The 21,935-nt window shown below is 45.0% G+C and overlaps 1 protein-coding gene across 1 annotated transcript in view; it reads right to left on the reverse strand.

Moving 5' to 3' along the window:
- The window catches only part of cntfr (ciliary neurotrophic factor receptor), a 232,502-nt gene extending 211,308 nt beyond the window's left edge, over positions 1 to 21,194 (reverse strand). Inside the window, exon 1 of the mRNA XM_079582627.1 lies at positions 20,913 to 21,194. Coding sequence (XP_079438753.1) covers positions 20,913 to 20,994 — 82 coding nt within the window. The 5' untranslated portion in view covers positions 20,995 to 21,194. The remainder of the gene's footprint in view (positions 1 to 20,912) is intronic.
- Between the last annotated feature and the right edge of the window lie 741 nt (positions 21,195 to 21,935).

Here is a 21,935-nt window from a genome sequence, read left to right on the forward strand (position 1 = left end):
CGTGCCGAATCAGAATATGACCTTTGTTTTCACTTTCGTGCAAGTGTAATTTTGAAGGTATAGGTAGGGGGCGCTATTTTTGTGAAAATTGTACAATTATCAAGGGTAATCAGTACGAGCCATAGAGGGGCTTATGTGATCCAAATATGAGTGCGATTGGAATTTGCATGCCCTTGTGAGTTGTCATCAAAGAGGCGCGGAAAAAGCATGTTTTTTAGCAGAGCGGTAGAGACAAACCGTAACAGATATCCGAACAAAAGAGCTTGATTATTGTAGCTCTACGCCTCTAGATTGCACTCACCAAGTTAAATGTCATTTGGTCCAAAACCCTGGGAGTGACTTGAAAAAATGTCAGGCAAAGAAATGCTGGGTAAAATTTTCAATCCAATATGGCCGACTTCTGGTTTGTCAGAGGAAGTAGCTATAATGACGTTTTACGTTTGTCTTGAAGTGCTCTATCACTGTACCGAATAACATAGGTTTAGGCCAAAAACTCATGCCTCCATTTGAATAGGGGTCAGACTTGAGGGGGCGCCACTGAGGCATTATGCACAGTGTGATTTTGCAGACTTCAAAATATTGAATTTTTCACCAACTTTGATCATTTAGTCAAATAAAATTGAGTTTTCGTTAATATTCAGGGGGTCAAAATTGGGGTCAAAGGCGCACCAAAATAATAATAATAATAATAATAATAATAATTAAAGCCGCGCGCGGCGATAAAGGCCCTCGCCCCTGGCGCACTCCCCGCTCGCTCTCGTCCCTTGCGACCACTCTTCATCACACTGGGTCCTTGCGAGCCCCATGATTGAACTTGCTCATTTTGACGCGAAAATCCCTATTAAGTTGCATTATTCTGCTTTATATAAGAAAATCCCTATTAAGTTGCATTAAAGTGCATTTTATGCGAAAGTCCCTTTAAGTTGCATTACACTTTATTATATGCGAAAGTTCCTTTAAGTTGCATTACAGTTTATTATATGCGAAAGTTCCTTTAAGTTGCATTACAGTTTATTATATGCGAAAGTTCCTTTAAGTTGCATTACAGTTTATTATGTGCGAAAGTCCCTTTAAGTTGCATTACAGTGTATTATATGCGAAAGTCCCTTTAAGTTGCATTACAGTGTATTATATGCGAAAGTCCCTTTAAGTTGCAATACAGTTTATTATATGCGAAAGTCCCTTTAAGTAGCATTATAGTGCTATTGTGAAAATCCCTATGTAGTGGCATAATTGTGTTGTAATTGCAAAAATCCCTATTTTGTTGCAGAAACTGTAAGAACTGTTGAAATTGCAGAAACTCTTAACACTGTTTAAACTGTTAAAATCACAGGCAGACTTCACTGTATCATAATCCTATTAAATTGCCGGCAAGAAAAGAGAAAGCATTAGAAAAGTGTCACAGCCATATTTGAACCAGCAACCTCCTACACCAAAGACAAGCACACTATCCCTGAGCTGTAGGTCCATAGTAGTTGGACTGTGATGTGCGCTACTTTTGTCTAAGTTATCGAGCAGAAGTTAGTTCCCAGCATCCCACTGGAGGAGAGAGGTAGCTTCAAGTCAAGCCCCCCCCATACATTTCCTCGATTGTTTTCGACATTTTCCCTTGTGTTGCCTCAATTGTTTTACTACGATCCCCCCATTTCTAGCTCTTTAATGACGCATATGAAAGCGTTTTTCATGAGAATGGGACCGTAGGTGCGGTTAAAAAAAAAAAAAAAGAGCAAAGGTCAAAATTAACCCAGCAATCTCATGGTTGGAAACCCAATGCACAAGCAATAACGCTACACAGGCACAGCAAAACTTATGAAACATGCTGTACTCATGTGACAATGTGTGCAGTGACCCATGTAAAAGGTGAAAGCAATAGAAAAGTGTCAAGGCTGTGTTTGGACTAGCAACCTCCTTCACTTGAAACATGGGCCTGTTGACAGCTTGGCTTATTTAAATTCCCAGGCTGCAATTTTGTACCAGCAACACACTGGAGGAGAGGTTTTTTCCCCGTTTTTAATGAGTGTGGAACCATAGGCAATGATGCATGTTCTTACCGGAAGGTGTTGAGTCCAAAAGAAAAAGGAAATAAAAAACAGTTTAGGTTGGGATTTGATCCAGCAACCTCCTGTACACTAGCTCAGCACTCTACCAATGAAGCTACTCAGGTTGAGTGAACTTCTACGAAACGTCCCGCAATCATGTGTTTTAGGCTGTGACAATGTGTGCAGCGGGCAATGGAAAAGGTGAAGGCAATATTAAAGTGTCAAGGTTGTGTTTGGACTAGTTACCTCCTTCACTTGAGACGAACATGCTATCACTGAGCTGTAATTCCAAGCAAACATGGGCCTGATGACTGCTTGGGTTTTCTAAATTCACAGGCTGAAATTTGATCCCAGCAACACACTTGAGGGGTCATTTCCCTGTTTTTAATGAGTTTGGAACCATCGGCGACGATGCATGTTCTAACCAGAAAGTGCTGAGTCCAAAGAAAAAAAAAATGAAAAAGAGTCAAGGTCAGGTTTTTGATCCAGCAACCTCCTGTACACTAACCCAGCTCTCTACCAATGGAGCTACTTAGGCTGAGAAAAATATAGCAGATGTGAAATAAATGTCATGAGAGACTCCGCACTTGTGTGTTTGCAGGAAACGGATTAACAGCTTAGAAAATAATATATTGTATCATTTTGTAATTGGGGTAACTTCCTGGCTGCCCAAAGAATCGTTGAGAGGGGGTTTCAGCCCTGCAGCACCCTCGATATTGAAGCTATTATTTGGTAAGACCCATATAGTATGAGGAACACACAGAGAGACGGACAGGAAACAGTCGAATTGAACTTCCTGTGATTGTACAGTTGAGAAAAACGTGAATTTGGAGGCAAAAACGTCCAAATTAAAGCTGATGTCTGTTACAGAGGGGTAGTATAAGTATATACGAGTCCAAAAGTGTAGCTTTTGTGAAGAAAGGGGGAAATGTGGAATACTGGCGAATTTCAGGAGAAACTCTGACAGAGGCCAACAAGCTGCCAGGCTAAGACCTCTGGCGATTTTCACGGAGGATGGGCGGGCCACTTACAAGCCACTTAAAAGCCAATTTAAAGGCTTTTTTGGCGATAGGGGCTGCGTGTGCACAGCATTAGGTCCAGGTGGGGAATGTGCACGCGCGCCGGATTGGGTCCTTTCCAATCCGGCCGAGTCTGTGAAAGATATGAGGCTTTGAAATTTGCTGAAAATGGCCTCTCAGTTGCGGCCTTGTCATGACCACGCCCAATAATGGAACAAAATTTGAATTGATGATTTTGAAAGCCACATGGGTTGGGGACATGTTGGCCAAAATTGGAGGCTTTCCATTGAAAACTCAGGGATCAGGGACCAGAAGTTCAAGAGGTACAATTTTGAAGGTTTGAGGTTCGGGCCAAGATGGCCGACTTCCTGTAGCATTTAGGGCGGGGTCGTAATATCATTTTTGACATGTCTTGACGTGGTCTATGTCCCTGGCCAATGTCACTTTTGTACGATGATTTTTTTTGCCACCGGGCTCTCATTGACTCAATGTAAACTGCGTGCTTGAGGGGGCGCCACTGAGCCATCTTTTATTATTTTCTCTCGCGAACCCCACCCAAAATTAGAGCTTGCGGAGCACTACTTTTTGACCCCTGTTACTTGCGAATCGGTTCACGTTTGCTACGTGAATTCTTGCGTTTTCGTCCCCCGTTAACGGTTTTAATTAGTCCCTCGCGGGACACTGCGTGTCCGTTGCTCGGGCCTAATTATACAGAAAATTAAGCGAGATAGAGGCATGTTGTAATAGACTTTTTTGATCAGTGCGACGTGCCGAATCAGGATATCACCTTTGTTTTCACTTTCGTGCAAGTGTAATTGTGAAGGTATAGGTAGGGGGCGCTATTTTTGTGAAAATTGTACAATTATCAAGGGTAATCAGTACGATCCACAGAGGGGCTTATGTGATCCAAAGATGAGTGTGATCTGAATTTGCATGCCCTTGTGAGTTGTCGTCAAAGAGGCGCGGAAAAAGCATGTTTTTTAGCAGAGCGGTAGAGACACACCGTAACAGATATCTGAACAAAAGAGCTTGATTATTGTAGCTCTACGCCTCTAGATTGCACTCACCAAGTTAAATGTCATTTGGTCCAAAATCCTGGGAGTGACTTGAAAAAATGTCAGGCGAAGAAATGCTGGGTAAAATTTTCAATCCAATATGGCCGACTTCCGGTTTGTCAGAGGAAGTAGCTATAATGACGTTTTACGTTTGTCTTGATGTGCTCTATCACTGTACCGAATAACATAGGTTTAGGCCAAAAACTCATGCCTCCATTTGAATAGGGGTCAGACTTGAGGGGGCGCCACTGAGGCATTATGCACAGTGTGATTTTGCAGACTTCAAAATATTGAATTTTTCACCAACTTTGATCATTTAGTCAAATAAAATTGAGTTTTCGTTAATATTCAGGGGGTCAAAATTGGGGTCAAAGGCGCACCAAAATAATAATAATAATAATAATTAAAGCCGCGCGCGGCGATAAAGGCCCTCGCCCCTGGCGCACTCCCCGCTCGCTCTCGTCCCTTGCGACCACTCTTCATCACACTGGGTCCTTGCGAGCCCCATGATTGAACTTGCTCATTTTGACGCGAAAATCCCTATTAAGTTGCATTATTCTGCTTTATATAAGAAAATCCCTATTAAGTTGCATTAAAGTGCATTTTATGCGAAAGTCCCTTTAAGTTGCATTACACTTTATTATATGCGAAAGTTCCTTTAAGTTGCATTACAGTTTATTATATGCGAAAGTTCCTTTAAGTTGCATTACAGTTTATTATATGCGAAAGTTCCTTTAAGTTGCATTACAGTTTATTATGTGCGAAAGTCCCTTTAAGTTGCATTACAGTGTATTATATGCGAAAGTCCCTTTAAGTTGCATTACAGTGTATTATATGCGAAAGTCCCTTTAAGTTGCAATACAGTTTATTATATGCGAAAGTCCCTTTAAGTAGCATTATAGTGCTATTGTGAAAATCCCTATGTAGTGGCATAATTGTGTTGTAATTGCAAAAATCCCTATTTTGTTGCAGAAACTGTAAGAACTGTTGAAATTGCAGAAACTCTTAACACTGTTTAAACTGTTAAAATCACAGGCAGACTTCACTGTATCATAATCCTATTAAATTGCCGGCAAGAAAAGAGAAAGCATTAGAAAAGTGTCACAGCCATATTTGAACCAGCAACCTCCTACACCAAAGACAAGCACACTATCCCTGAGCTGTAGGTCCATAGTAGTTGGACTGTGATGTGCGCTACTTTTGTCTAAGTTATCGAGCAGAAGTTAGTTCCCAGCATCCCACTGGAGGAGAGAGGTAGCTTCAAGTCAAGCCCCCCCCATACATTTCCTCGATTGTTTTCGACATTTTCCCTTGTGTTGCCTCAATTGTTTTACTACGATCCCCCCATTTCTAGCTCTTTAATGACGCATATGAAAGCGTTTTTCATGAGAATGGGACCGTAGGTGCGGTTAAAAAAAAAAAAAAAGAGCAAAGGTCAAAATTAACCCAGCAATCTCATGGTTGGAAACCCAATGCACAAGCAATAACGCTACACAGGCACAGCAAAACTTATGAAACATGCTGTACTCATGTGACAATGTGTGCAGTGACCCATGTAAAAGGTGAAAGCAATAGAAAAGTGTCAAGGCTGTGTTTGGACTAGCAACCTCCTTCACTTGAAACATGGGCCTGTTGACAGCTTGGCTTATTTAAATTCCCAGGCTGCAATTTTGTACCAGCAACACACTGGAGGAGAGGTTTTTTCCCCGTTTTTAATGAGTGTGGAACCATAGGCAATGATGCATGTTCTTACCGGAAGGTGTTGAGTCCAAAAGAAAAAGGAAATAAAAAACAGTTTAGGTTGGGATTTGATCCAGCAACCTCCTGTACACTAGCTCAGCACTCTACCAATGAAGCTACTCAGGTTGAGTGAACTTCTACGAAACGTCCCGCAATCATGTGTTTTAGGCTGTGACAATGTGTGCAGCGGGCAATGGAAAAGGTGAAGGCAATATTAAAGTGTCAAGGTTGTGTTTGGACTAGTTACCTCCTTCACTTGAGACGAACATGCTATCACTGAGCTGTAATTCCAAGCAAACATGGGCCTGATGACTGCTTGGGTTTTCTAAATTCACAGGCTGAAATTTGATCCCAGCAACACACTTGAGGGGTCATTTCCCTGTTTTTAATGAGTTTGGAACCATCGGCGACGATGCATGTTCTAACCAGAAAGTGCTGAGTCCAAAGAAAAAAAAAATGAAAAAGAGTCAAGGTCAGGTTTTTGATCCAGCAACCTCCTGTACACTAACCCAGCTCTCTACCAATGGAGCTACTTAGGCTGAGAAAAATATAGCAGATGTGAAATAAATGTCATGAGAGACTCCGCACTTGTGTGTTTGCAGGAAACGGATTAACAGCTTAGAAAATAATATATTGTATCATTTTGTAATTGGGGTAACTTCCTGGCTGCCCAAAGAATCGTTGAGAGGGGGTTTCAGCCCTGCAGCACCCTCGATATTGAAGCTATTATTTGGTAAGACCCATATAGTATGAGGAACACACAGAGAGACGGACAGGAAACAGTCGAATTGAACTTCCTGTGATTGTACAGTTGAGAAAAACGTGAATTTGGAGGCAAAAACGTCCAAATTAAAGCTGATGTCTGTTACAGAGGGGTAGTATAAGTATATACGAGTCCAAAAGTGTAGCTTTTGTGAAGAAAGGGGGAAATGTGGAATACTGGCGAATTTCAGGAGAAACTCTGACAGAGGCCAACAAGCTGCCAGGCTAAGACCTCTGGCGATTTTCACGGAGGATGGGCGGGCCACTTACAAGCCACTTAAAAGCCAATTTAAAGGCTTTTTTGGCGATAGGGGCTGCGTGTGCACAGCATTAGGTCCAGGTGGGGAATGTGCACGCGCGCCGGATTGGGTCCTTTCCAATCCGGCCGAGTCTGTGAAAGATATGAGGCTTTGAAATTTGCTGAAAATGGCCTCTCAGTTGCGGCCTTGTCATGACCACGCCCAATAATGGAACAAAATTTGAATTGATGATTTTGAAAGCCACATGGGTTGGGGACATGTTGGCCAAAATTGGAGGCTTTCCATTGAAAACTCAGGGATCAGGGACCAGAAGTTCAAGAGGTACAATTTTGAAGGTTTGAGGTTCGGGCCAAGATGGCCGACTTCCTGTAGCATTTAGGGCGGGGTCGTAATATCATTTTTGACATGTCTTGACGTGGTCTATGTCCCTGGCCAATGTCACTTTTGTACGATGATTTTTTTTGCCACCGGGCTCTCATTGACTCAATGTAAACTGCGTGCTTGAGGGGGCGCCACTGAGCCATCTTTTATTATTTTCTCTCGCGAACCCCACCCAAAATTAGAGCTTGCGGAGCACTACTTTTTGACCCCTGTTACTTGCGAATCGGTTCACGTTTGCTACGTGAATTCTTGCGTTTTCGTCCCCCGTTAACGGTTTTAATTAGTCCCTCGCGGGACACTGCGTGTCCGTTGCTCGGGCCTAATTATACAGAAAATTAAGCGAGATAGAGGCATGTTGTAATAGACTTTTTTGATCAGTGCGACGTGCCGAATCAGGATATCACCTTTGTTTTCACTTTCGTGCAAGTGTAATTGTGAAGGTATAGGTAGGGGGCGCTATTTTTGTGAAAATTGTACAATTATCAAGGGTAATCAGTACGATCCACAGAGGGGCTTATGTGATCCAAAGATGAGTGTGATCTGAATTTGCATGCCCTTGTGAGTTGTCGTCAAAGAGGCGCGGAAAAAGCATGTTTTTTAGCAGAGCGGTAGAGACACACCGTAACAGATATCTGAACAAAAGAGCTTGATTATTGTAGCTCTACGCCTCTAGATTGCACTCACCAAGTTAAATGTCATTTGGTCCAAAATCCTGGGAGTGACTTGAAAAAATGTCAGGCGAAGAAATGCTGGGTAAAATTTTCAATCCAATATGGCCGACTTCCGGTTTGTCAGAGGAAGTAGCTATAATGACGTTTTACGTTTGTCTTGATGTGCTCTATCACTGTACCGAATAACATAGGTTTAGGCCAAAAACTCATGCCTCCATTTGAATAGGGGTCAGACTTGAGGGGGCGCCACTGAGGCATTATGCACAGTGTGATTTTGCAGACTTCAAAATATTGAATTTTTCACCAACTTTGATCATTTAGTCAAATAAAATTGAGTTTTCGTTAATATTCAGGGGGTCAAAATTGGGGTCAAAGGCGCACCAAAATAATAATAATAATAATAATAATAATGGAAATGATTTTTCGGCTATTATTTCTCTCCTACAAAGACATTACTCAGAGAGCCGTGGCTTTGATATGTTGTTCCCCATCACTGACAAGGTCTGTATGATTTTTTCCACACCTCCGTGCCATCCCGTTTTTTTTATACGAATTTTTAAAATCAAAACTTTGAGGGGGCGCCAGTGGGTCATTTTTGGCGATAGGGGCTGCGTGTGCACAGCATTAGGTCCAGGTGGGGAATGTGCACGCGCGCCGGATTGGGTCCTTTCCAATCCGGCCGAGTCTGTGAAAGATATGAGGCTTTGAAATTTGCTGAAAATGGCCTCTCAGTTGCGGCCTTGTCATGACCACGCCCAATAATGGAACAAAATTTGAATTGATGATTTTGAAAGCCACATGGGTTGGGGACATGTTGGCCAAAATTGGAGGCTTTCCATTGAAAACTCAGGGATCAGGGACCAGAAGTTCAAGAGGTACAATTTTGAAGGTTTGAGGTTCGGGCCAAGATGGCCGACTTCCTGTAGCATTTAGGGCGGGGTCGTAATATCATTTTTGACATGTCTTGACGTGGTCTATGTCCCTGGCCAATGTCACTTTTGTACGATGATTTTTTTTGCCACCGGGCTCTCATTGACTCAATGTAAACTGCGTGCTTGAGGGGGCGCCACTGAGCCATCTTTTATTATTTTCTCTCGCGAACCCCACCCAAAATTAGAGCTTGCGGAGCACTACTTTTTGACCCCTGTTACTTGCGAATCGGTTCACGTTTGCTACGTGAATTCTTGCGTTTTCGTCCCCCGTTAACGGTTTTAATTAGTCCCTCGCGGGACACTGCGTGTCCGTTGCTCGGGCCTAATAATGGAAATGATTTTTCGGCTATTATTTCTCTCCCACAAAGACATTACTCAGAGAGCCGTGGCTTTGATATGTTGTTCCCCATCACTGACAAGGTCTGTATGATTTTTTCCACACCTCCATGCCATCCCGTTTTTTTTATACGAATTTTTAAAGTCAAAACTTTGAGGGGGCGCCAGTGGGTCATTTTTGGCGATAGCGGCTGCATGTGCACACCATTAGGTCCAGGTGGGGAATGTGCACGCGCGCCGGATTGGGTCCTTTCCAATCCGGCCGAGTCTGTGAAAGATATGAGGCTTTGAAATTTGCTGAAAATGGCCTCTCAGTTGCGGCCTTGTCATGACCACGCCCAATAATGGAACAAAATTTGAATTGATGATTTTGAAAGCCACAGGGGTTGGGGACATGTTGGCCAAAATTGGAGGCTTTCCATAGAAAACTCGAGGATCAGGGACCAGAAGTTCAAGAAGTACGATTTTGAAGGTTTGAGGTTCGGGCCAAGATGGCCGACTTCCTGTAGCATTTAGGGCGGGGTCATAATATCATTTTTGACATGTCTTGACGTGGTCTATGTCCCTGGCCAATGTCACTTTTGTACGATGATTTTTTTTGCCACCGGGCTCTCATTGACTCAATGTAAACTGCGTGCTTGAGGGGGCGCCACTGAGCCATCTTTTATTATTTTCTCTTGCGAACCCCACCCAAAATTAGAGCTTGCGGAGCACTACGTTTTGACCCCTGTTACTTGCGAATCGGTTCACGTTTGCTACGTGAATTCTTGCGTTTTCGTCCCCCGTTAACGGTTTTAATTAGTCCCTCGCGGGACACTGCGTGTCCGTTGCTCGGGCCTAATTATACAGAAAATTAAGCGAGATAGAGGCATGTTGTAATAGACTTTTTTGATCAGTGTGACGTGCCGAATCAGAATATGACCTTTGTTTTCACTTTCGTGCAAGTGTAATTTTGAAGGTATAGGTAGGGGGCGCTATTTTTGTGAAAATTGTACAATTATCAAGGGTAATCAGTACGAGCCATAGAGGGGCTTATGTGATCCAAATATGAGTGCGATTGGAATTTGCATGCCCTTGTGAGTTGTCATCAAAGAGGCGCGGAAAAAGCATGTTTTTTAGCAGAGCGGTAGAGACAAACCGTAACAGATATCCGAACAAAAGAGCTTGATTATTGTAGCTCTACGCCTCTAGATTGCACTCACCAAGTTAAATGTCATTTGGTCCAAAACCCTGGGAGTGACTTGAAAAAATGTCAGGCAAAGAAATGCTGGGTAAAATTTTCAATCCAATATGGCCGACTTCTGGTTTGTCAGAGGAAGTAGCTATAATGACGTTTTACGTTTGTCTTGAAGTGCTCTATCACTGTACCGAATAACATAGGTTTAGGCCAAAAACTCATGCCTCCATTTGAATAGGGGTCAGACTTGAGGGGGCGCCACTGAGGCATTATGCACAGTGTGATTTTGCAGACTTCAAAATATTGAATTTTTCACCAACTTTGATCATTTAGTCAAATAAAATTGAGTTTTCGTTAATATTCAGGGGGTCAAAATTGGGGTCAAAGGCGCACCAAAATAATCCATCCATCCATCCATTTTCTTCCGCTTTATCCGGGGCCGGGTCGCGGGGGCAGCAGTCTCAGCAGAGATGCCCAAACTTCCCGATCCACACACACCTCCTCCAGCTGTTCTGGGGGGACCCCGAGGCGACACCAGGCCAGCTCGGTGACATAGTCCCACCACCGTGTCCTGGGCCTTCCACGAGGCCTTGTCCCACTAGGACATGCCTGGAACACCTCCCGCGGGAGGCGACCAGGAGGCATCCGAAACAGATGCCCGAGCCACCTCAGCTGGCTCCTTTCGACGTGAAGGAGCAGCGACTCTACTCCGAGTTCCTCCCGGGTAACTGAGCTCCTCACCCGATCTCGGAGGGTGCGCCCAGCCACCCTGCGAAGGAAACTCATTTCGGCCGCTTGTATTCGCGATCTTGTCCTTTCGGTCATTACCCAAATCTCATGACCATAGGTGAGGGTGGGAACGTAGATCGATCGGTAAATCGAGAGCTTTGCCCTCCGACTCAGCTCCCTCTTCACCACGACAGACCGATACAGCGACCGCATCACTGCTGACGCCGCACCGATCCGTCTATCGATCTCACGCTCCATCCGTCCCCCACTCGTGAACAAGACCCCGAGATACTTGAACTCCTCCACTTGAGGCAAGGACTCCCCACCGACCCGAAGAGGGGAAGCCACCTTTTTCCGGTGGAGAACCATGGCCTCGGATTTGGAGGTGCTGATCCTCATCCCGGCCGCTACACACTCGGCTGCAAACCGCCCCAGTGCGTGCTGAAGGTCCTGGTTCGTTGAAGCCATCAGAACAACATCGTCCGCAAACAGCAGAGATGAGACTCTGAGGCTCCCAAACCGGACACCCTCCGGCCCCTGGCTGCGCCTAGAAATTCTGTCCATAAAAGTAATGAACAGAACCGGTGACAAAGGGCAGCCCTGGCGGAGACCAACACGCACCGGGAACAGGTCTGACTTACTGCCGGCAATGCGAACCAAGCTCCTGCTGCGGTCATACAGGGAACGGACAGCCCTTAGCAGAGGGCCCCGGACCCCATACTCCCGGAGCACCCCCCACAGGGCACCACGAGGGACGCGGTCGAACGCTTTCTCCAGATCCACAAAACACATGTGGACTGGTTGGGCGAACTCCCACGAACCCTCGAGTACCCGATGAAGGGTATAGAGTTGGTCCAGTGTGCCACGACCAGGACGAAAACCGCATTGTTCCTCCTGGATCCGAGGTTCAACTATCGGCCGGATCCTCCTCTCCAGCACCCTGGAGTAGACCTTACCGGGGAGGCTAAGGAGGGTGATTCCTCTGTAATTGGAACACACCCTCCGATCCCCCTTCTTAAAGAGAGGGACCACCACCCCGGTCTGCCAATCCAGGGGCACTGTCCCCGACCGCCACGCGATGTTGCAGAGACGTGTCAGCCAAGACAGTCCTACAACATCCAGAGACTTAAGGTACTCAGGGCGAATCTCATCCACCCCCGGAGCCTTGCCACCAAGGAGCTTTCTCACCACCTTGGTGACTTCAGCCCCGGTGATGGGCGAGCCCACCTCCGAGTCCTCAGCCTCTGCTTCCTCATTGGAAGACGTGACGACGGGATTGAGGAGGTCCTCGAAGTACTCCTTCCACCGCCCGACGACATCCCCAGTCGAGGTCAGCAGCCCCCCACCCGCACTGTAAACAGTGCTGGTGAAGCACTGCTTCCCCCTCCTGAGGCGCCGGATGGTTTGCCAGAATCTCTTCGAGGCCGACCGATAGTCTTCCTCCATGGCCTCCCCGAACTCCTCCCAGACCCGAGTTTTAGCCTCCGCGACCGCCCGAGCCGCAGCACGCTTGGCCTGCCGGTACCTCTCAGCTGCCTCAGGAGTCCCACAAGCCAACAAGGCCAGGTAGGACTCCTTCTTCAGCTTGACGGCATCCCTTACTTCCGGGCGCCACCACCGGGTTCGGGGATTGCCCCCGCGACAGGCACCAGAGACCTTACGGCCACAACTACGAGCAGCCGCATCGACAATGGAGGAGGAGAACAGAGTCCACTCTGACTCCATGTCCCCCGCCTCCCCCGGAATCTGGGTGAAGCTCTTCCGGAGGTGGGAGTTGAAGACCCCACTGACAGAGGGATCCGCCAGACGTTCCCAGCAGACCCTCACAACACGCTTGGGCCTGCCAGGTCTGACCGGCTTCCTCCCCTGCCAGCGGATCCAGCTCACCACCAGGTGGTGATCAGTTGACAGCTCAGCCCCTCTCTTCACCCGAGTGTCCGAGACACGCGGCCGGAGATCAGATGACACAACTACAAAGTCGATCATCGACCTCCTGCCTAGGGTGTCCTGGTGCCACGTGCACTTATGGACACCCTTGTGCTCGAACATGGTGTTCGTTATGGACAAACTGTGACTAGCACAGAAGTCCAATAACAGAACACCACTCGGGTTCAGATCGGGGAGGCCGTTCTTCCCAATCACCCCCTCCCAGGTCTCACTGTCGTTACCCACGTGGGCGTTGAAGTCCCCCAGCAGAACAATGGAGTCCCCAGTCGGAGCACTATCTAGTACCCCTCCCAGGGACTCCAAGAAGGCCGGGTACTCTGCACCGATGTTGGGCCCGTAGGCCGAAACAACGGTGAGAGACCTGTCCCCGACCCGAAGGCGTAGGGACGCGACCCTCTCGTCCACCGGGGTGAACTCCAACACGTGGCGGCTGAGCTGGGGGGATATGAGCAAACCCACCCCAGCCCGCCGCCTCTCCCCGCGGGCAACTCCAGAAAAATGGAGAGTCCAGCCTCTCTCCAGGAGTTGGGATCCGGAACCCAAGCTGTGCGTGGAGGTGAGCCCGACTACATCTAGTCGGTATCTCTCAACCTCCCGCACAAGCTCAGGCTCCTTCCCCCCCAGCGAGGTGACGTTCCATGTCCCGAACGCCAAAAGCTGTGCATGCGGACCAGGTCGTCGAGGCACCTGCCTCTGACTGCCACCCAGTCCTCTCCGCACCCGACCCCTACGGATCCCTCTGCGGGTGGTGGGTCCACAGGAGGGCGGGCCCACGTCGTCCCTTCGGGCTGGGCCCGGCCGGGCCCCGTGGGCAGAGACCCGGCCACCAGACGCTCGCGTTCGGGCCCCAACCCCAGGTCTGGCTCCAGGGTGGGGCCCCGGCTGCGCCATGCCGGGCGACGTCACGGTCCTTGAATATTGTACGTCCATAGAGATCTTCTGAACTGCTCTTCGTCTGACCCGTCACCTCGGACCTGTTTGCCATGGGAGACCCTACCAGGGGCATAAAGCCCCAGACAACATAGCTCCTCGGATCATTCGGGCACTCAAACAACCCCACCACGTTAAGGTAGCAGTTCATGGGGTTGACCAAAATAATAATAATAATAATAATAATAATAATAATGGAAATGATTTTTCGGCTATTATTTCTCTCCCACAAAGACATTACTCAGAGAGCCGTGGCTTTGATATGTTGTTCCCCATCACTGACAAGGTCTGTATGATTTTTTCCACACCTCCATGCCATCCCGTTTTTTTTATACGAATTTTTAAAGTCAAAACTTTGAGGGGGCGCCAGTGGGTCATTTTTGGCGATAGCGGCTGCATGTGCACACCATTAGGTCCAGGTGGGGAATGTGCACGCGCGCCGGATTGGGTCCTTTCCAATCCGGCCGAGTCTGTGAAAGATATGAGGCTTTGAAATTTGCTGAAAATGGCCTCTCAGTTGCGGCCTTGTCATGACCACGCCCAATAATGGAACAAAATTTGAATTGATGATTTTGAAAGCCACAGGGGTTGGGGACATGTTGGCCAAAATTGGAGGCTTTCCATAGAAAACTCGAGGATCAGGGACCAGAAGTTCAAGAAGTACGATTTTGAAGGTTTGAGGTTCGGGCCAAGATGGCCGACTTCCTGTAGCATTTAGGGCGGGGTCATAATATCATTTTTGACATGTCTTGACGTGGTCTATGTCCCTGGCCAATGTCACTTTTGTACGATGATTTTTTTTGCCACCGGGCTCTCATTGACTCAATGTAAACTGCGTGCTTGAGGGGGCGCCACTGAGCCATCTTTTATTATTTTCTCTTGCGAACCCCACCCAAAATTAGAGCTTGCGGAGCACTACGTTTTGACCCCTGTTACTTGCGAATCGGTTCACGTTTGCTACGTGAATTCTTGCGTTTTCGTCCCCCGTTAACGGTTTTAATTAGTCCCTCGCGGGACACTGCGTGTCCGTTGCTCGGGCCTAATAAACGCTATATAAGAATTAGGAATAAATTAGTAATTACAAAATATGGTGACTGATCATGCCAGTTCTCAGTGGTATTTGTAATTATTTGGAGACACATGGAATTCTCTACTTATCAACTTCCCACTCGCACAGTCTTTTGACATTGCTATATTCTTATCCGTTCCATTTGAAAAATGAAAAAGTCTGCACACTTCCTCCAACGAAACCGCATTTATTCAGACAACGTTTCAAACCAAGTGGATCTTCCTCAGGCCTTGAAAATGTTATTCATAAACAAGTGCAGGCACGCATTTGGAGCTACTGTGAAATGCACAAGTGTTGCATAAGTCGAATATATTGAATATGGGGTAAGTGCATATAGAACGTTGCATCAGCCTATCCTCTGTTACTGTGATGTGCTGTCTGTAAGGATATTAAGCTAAAATAAAGTAAACTAAATATAGAATAGTATATATAAAAAAAAATACAGTTTCCTGTCCTGGGTAGGATTTGCAGTTCACTTCTTTTTTTTTTCTTTTTTTTTTGCATGCGCTGCCACGCAAAACCTCTGACCTTTTCCAATTTGCACAAATGCAGTCAGGCCTAACATGATAGCTCCTCCGCCGCTCTCTTCCTGCTTCCATCCACTTTGCCAACTAGGGCTTACCCGGGGGAATCCTGTCAATCAAACAAGACAGCAATTTGTCACAGAAACAAAGCACTTTGCAAGACTGGCTGATGTGTTTGTGCAAGCCAGGGAGAGTTGGAGGGAGTGCCAATAAGTCTATACATGTGCATACAGTCCACTGGGCCTCAGACCACTTAAACCGAAGCCTATTATATGCATGGGCTGTGATGACGTCCCAGGGCGTTTTCGGAGAATTGTTGTGTGGTTCGGATCGCGGATGGGCCCAGGTGGAATAACAGCCGTGGCAGGTGATATGTCAAACAAAGTGGAGTGCACAGTTCTCACAATACTAAACTGACAGGGCTCATCGCTGCGTGCAATTCATTCTCCATGCTATTCTAGTCACATTATCTCCCCTTAAAGAAACCCCATAACTTACTCAACCGCACTGTTACGCACCAAATCAACAATACTCACAGTACTCACACAACTGGCTACACTTTCAGCAACGGAATCTAAATAATGGATGGACCCTGGTTTGAATTTATGGTTTCGTTTTGGGTGGTGTTTGCCGTTATACCTTTTTTCTTAAAATCTGATCAAAAAGGATATAAAAAGGTATTTGTTATTTGATTACTGGAGTTGGGCTGTAGGTTGTTAGAAAATAAAAGACTCTATTCAGTATTATTAACAGTGAAACACGCAGAAGCATCACTTCAATTTTGCTTGTTGCCTCGTATTTGGGATGAGCATTTTATTATGTATTCTTGAGGGTTCCCGCGCTCGCATTCGAGACCCGCCTTTCACATGCAGAGACCATCCAGATCAAGCATTAAGTATTATTGGCTCTGACGTACGTTGTCTTATCTGTCTGTTTCCATTTGTCCAACATCTTTCTCCAATTTCTCCCTGTTTCTTCCACTTCTCTCTTCTGTTATTCTTTCCATTGCTGCATTTCACTGATCCCTTCCCTGCTGCTTGTAGCTAATCCCAAAAGACAACATTCAACTTTCCTATCAGCTTCTACGTACCACAATGATAAAGGGAGTTGGCCTGTGCTTGAACTCAGTGACCCTCCTGGCACGCCTGTGCCCCTCACTGGGGACTTGTTACTGACTGTGTCAGACGACTTCACATCAACTGACCCCAAACTGTCATTTATATTCTTCTTTTATAACAGTCAAGCTACAAAAATCTGTTTCGAACATGCTACTTTGGAGGTGGAGAATCTATAGCACACGTGCCTTTTGAGAAACATTTAAGGCAATGAGTGTATGCAGGTGATTTCACAGCATGGCAGGTAATAAAAACTCATCAGGTAGTAAGTTATTAACTAAAACTAAAAACTCATAGTGAGGCCCTGTTTTTACGGCCCCCAATAGTGGAACAGAGTTTATTATTAAAAGTAACCCTCAGGGCGTCTTTGGCGATGCTGAAGAATTTCTTTTACATATCTTATGATTTTGATTTAAAAGATAGATACTATTTTTTTTTCCTCAAAAAGTTGAAGGTCCAGTGAAACCGGAGATGTGTCTGTATCTGTTTTTGTGGCTCCCTGACTATACAACTTTAGAAAATATTTTCCAAATGCACATACAATTTATTCATTCATTTTTACTAAATTTCCCCATTATATGTTTGTGAAATGTATTTTTCTGTATTTCTGGTTTAATTGTGGGTTTTTTGGTACATTTGAACGTACTTCATTCGGCATGTACATTAAGTAGCATGGTGATAGTGGTTAGCACTCCTGCTTCACAGCTAGGGACGCCCGAGGGTCCCAGGTTTATTTCCCACCTGGACAGGACCCTTCAGTGTGGAGTTTGTATATTCTCCTCTGCGTAGGTTGTCTCGGGGCACCCTACTACTAAAAACATGTGCACTGGGTCAGAATGACTGTGATGTGTGAGTGAGTGGTTGGAGGGGCCGATGGCATAGACTGGTAGTCTCACTTCCGTCTCAGCAGAGATGCCCAGACTTCCCGATCCACACACACCTCCTCCAGCTGTTCTGGGGGGACCCCCAGTGACACCAGGCCAGCTCGGGGACCCACCAGCTTGTCCTTGGTCTTTTACACAAGGCCTCCTCCCAATAGGACATGCCCGGAGCACCTCCCGAGGGAGGTGGCCAGGAGGCATCCGAAACAGATGCCCGTGCCACCTCAGCTGGCTCCTTTTGACATGAAGGAACAGCATCTCCACTCCGAGCTCCTCCTGGGTAACTGAGCTCCTCACCCGATCTCGAAGGGTGCGTATAAAAAGTGCTATACTAATAAAGACTTTGTCACTGAGGGTTCCGTTTAGAATGAGAATGATGCTTTATGTTCCATTTCTTCATAACATTTGTTATTTTTTCTTGCTGGTGCTTTAATAACTGTTTTTTTTTTTTTTTGTGCAATAATGTCTCTAATTAGCCTGGCTAACGCCAGACTGGGGACCGTGGCCGAAATTTTCGCATGGATTTGGAGACCAATCATAGAACGAGGATGGACGGCAAGATGATGACGCGCTATTCGACATACGGAAGCTTGTAGTTCTTTTATTTTTTTATTATTATTCTTTAACAACGATTTAGAAACAAATTAGCAACTTAAAATGACAGTAACAATTCAAGGCACCAGACACTAAAGCAATATAACATAAAACAAAAGCACACAGAGACGCGGCTCCATCTTTTTATCAAGCTTTAGGCCGTGTTCTAAATAGTTTAGCTCAAAAGTTTACAGCGGGTACGTCATACGTCATCGGATACGATGATATGATTGGCTGTGGCTACGTGCAGACGCATGATAGACATTCGTATCGCCCAATAAACGGCTATGGACGATCGTAAACCACATCTCTCCTACGGGAAAATGAATTGGTGGTCCCCAGACTAAATATCACTTGTGATTTTAGTCTGGCGTTAGCCAGGCTAGTCTCTTATCTCCTGGCACGTTTATTAACTGTATTTAAGAAGCACTTTATGAGAAACCAACAGGCCTGTCCTTCTGTGGACCCACCATCTGCAGGAGGAGCCATAAGGGGCTGGTGCAATGTGATTTAACCCGGCAACGGACAAGTGGAAGAAGGTAGATGGAAGGAAGGAAGTTTATATATTAGTTTGCTTATCTGTCTTTTGTTAATCATTTCAGAAACTGCTGCCCAGATTGAACAGATTTTTCCTGGCCTACAGTTTAGAATTTCAAAAGTTGTTTGTATTTAAACAAACAAAACAAGAGACAGTAGAGCGTTGAAAGAAGTCCTGCCATATTTTAAACAAATAGTCCAATAGTGGTAAAACATTTCATTTTTCATTTCATTTATTTATTTCTTTGAGCAGAAAAGTATTTCAAACATTCTTTACAGAGGAAAGAAAAAAAAACAAGGCTATTGTGCTCAAAAGGAGTAGGAAGAAGTTCAAAGAACTTATAAAAAGCCAATCCCCTTATCCTTCACAAATTACTTCAAATGTTCCCAAATACAAGACAAAACAACGTCCTTAATCCAAAGAATGACTTTTGGCATTGTTTTCACCTTATACATTTATGGTCTCGCAGCTTTATTGTACATCCTTTTCTACACTTTTGTAGTCGGTTGGTGTTGTGCTAGATTCACTGCATGTAACCCAAATAAGCTACACTTCGAGTTTTGGAACAAGCTCATGATCATCAGTTGACCTGACTGGCTCCATTGTTCGTGGCGACCGGTTGCGGAGCTAGCCCTCGTAATGTGGTTTAAAAATTAGCACAAGCCAGTGGAAGCTTGGAGAATGGGCGCTCGCTAATGACAGCTATGGGAAACAAAGCTACAAGTGCCAGTGTTTTGTCTAAAAAGCCTAATAAGACAATTAGCATTATGAATATACTGTATATATTCTAATGACAGTTAGGTTGCTACATGGTACATTCCAAGATTATTCGTTCAAACAGACTTCAGATGGTAAACACAGCAGGATTGTGAAGGAGATTGCTAGTGTATTTGTCTACACGTCTGTCAAGATATCTACTCTTTTATACGTGCAGCTTTCCAGGCACAGTTTACAACAATTGCACAACATTTGTAAACCTGCCACTCTTTGCCTGAACAACAACTTTTTTTTTCTTTCACAGTGCAAGCTACTACTGCTATTCAGTGTTGGCATAAGTCTTCCCATGTGGAACAACATGATATTAAGTCTATCAATTTCATTTTTAGTTTTATTCCATCGTATCCGCCAAACAACCCGTACATTGCCGCTCAATGAACCACTTCTGAGATGTGCTGCTGGTACATGAACTGCTCCATTAACAGTTAGCTGAATGATGATTACTGCGACTTAAAATAAATGAAATATGCAGAATTATGCAGTTTAAGGGGAGACACTACAGGTAAAACTCAATTTTTTCAGTTTTCAGGTTTTGGGCCAAATTGGTCTCTGAACATACAAGCTTTCTCCCGGAAACCAAAAATATACCTAATCTTCACAATTACATGTTTAAATATTGCGCTGATTCAATGTTCTCCCATAGACTTATATGGGAGAACACAATTTCAGGGACCTTTTTCTCAAAACACATTTTTCTGTAATTGTGGCGACACTATGTCCACCTCAGTAGAACCTAAAGACTTTACATTATACAGCCTTGGACTGAACAATATTTGTAAGATTCTTTAGAGGGATTTTTTATTATCTAATCCCTGGCCCCATTTATTGAGTTTTGAATGTCAAAAAATGAGGCGAAAATTACATTTTTAAACATTTTTCCTCTAAAAACAGCTTTTTTTAAAAACTAAACAAGACAACAACAACAATATCCAAAATTCTCTCTGAAAAAGTCTTGGCATCTCATTTATCAATAAAATGAAACCATAAATTTGAATGTAGCTCTATCCATTATTCAGATTTCGTCGCTGAAAAGATGGGACATTTGGGGCTTTTTTGGCATAAAACACCTTGTTCTTACATGTAAAGATAAAATGACAGAAAACTTGCAAAGTATTTTTTTCTCACATTTATGCCAGTGATCTACAGCAAAAGTTTCAAATTGATATCTGTAAAAAAAAGTTTTTTCCTATTCACCTGCAGTGTCTCGCCTCTTTACAAAAAACATACACATTGCTTGAGCCCAGCTATTGACCACACTTTATTCACTTTCCAACCACACTTCAAAGTTTGGCACATGAGTGATTTATGAAAGGGCTATACCAAGACACGCAGGAAGACCAAAACAACAAATGCAACACATCAGAAATCTGCGCTCGCAAAACCCAAAGCAGCGACCGCGATAGAGTGGGAGATTGTGAAAGTGTTTTGGTACTCACCCAGCTGACTGCGCCTCTGAGCGTAGGCCACCACCACGGCAGCCAGCACCACGCAGCACATGGATGTCACAAGGTTTGCCATCTGCGGACACACACACACATAGGGCAGAGTCAGTCATGAAGTCATGAGCCGTGCCGCTGCCGTCCCGGGGTGACTGACAGACGCATAGACGCCTACAACATGATGACGCAAAGATGACTGGACACAAAGCGCCTCCCTGTCTCGTCCCTGTCCGCTTTTATTAACACTTTGGACTTTTGCTTTAAAGATTCTCTCCCCGTTGCTACCTTTAGGCGCGCCACTCTTTTTTTTGCACTGGATAACCCTGCACAAGAGTGTTGCCCTGTCTCTCTCACCCCCGCTCCCTCCTCCTCCTCCACACTCTTCATCAGCCTAATGGGTCCATCCTTTTCTGGGATGGGCTGTGGCCAGCAGCTCTTAAAGATATAGCGCTCCATAAACAAACATCCTGTCTCCTTTTCTGAACCTTTAACGTCCTTAACTTCAATTTTTAGTTACACAAAGTCAAGTCGGAGGAGAAAGAATGTGCTCTTTGCTTTTTTTTTTTTTAACATTTTTCCGAGCAAATATTAAAATCGTTTGAGTCCTTGCTTTTTCCACTCTCTGTCATTTTCTTTTTCCTCCAACAGGAAGGAAAGCAATCAATATGTTTTTTATGTGCACGTCTGAGGAGCTCATAAGAAGACTACCCGAGTGATTTGATAGCCAGAGCATGACTAAGGACGTTTATAGGTGTAGCTACCAGTATGTTGCGTCAAAAGGTTTAACTTAGGAAGGTAATATTTTGTATTTTATATTATTGAAGCCAAACAGCACAAAGAATCCCCTGTAAGAAAAGTGAAGCTGAGCTGGAATTAAAAGGGAAGTTACATTGCACTCTTTAAACAGCTGCTCAATGGATGCCTGGCAACAAGCCTGGGTTAAAGCAGTGGCACAGCTTTGAACTCCATCATGCTACGTTCAGGGATTTCCGTGAAATCACAGGTCATATGTTTTTCACC

This window comes from Gobius niger, assembly GCF_951799975.1.
Source record: "Gobius niger genome assembly, chromosome: 2".
NCBI lineage: Eukaryota > Metazoa > Chordata > Actinopteri > Gobiiformes > Gobiidae > Gobius > Gobius niger.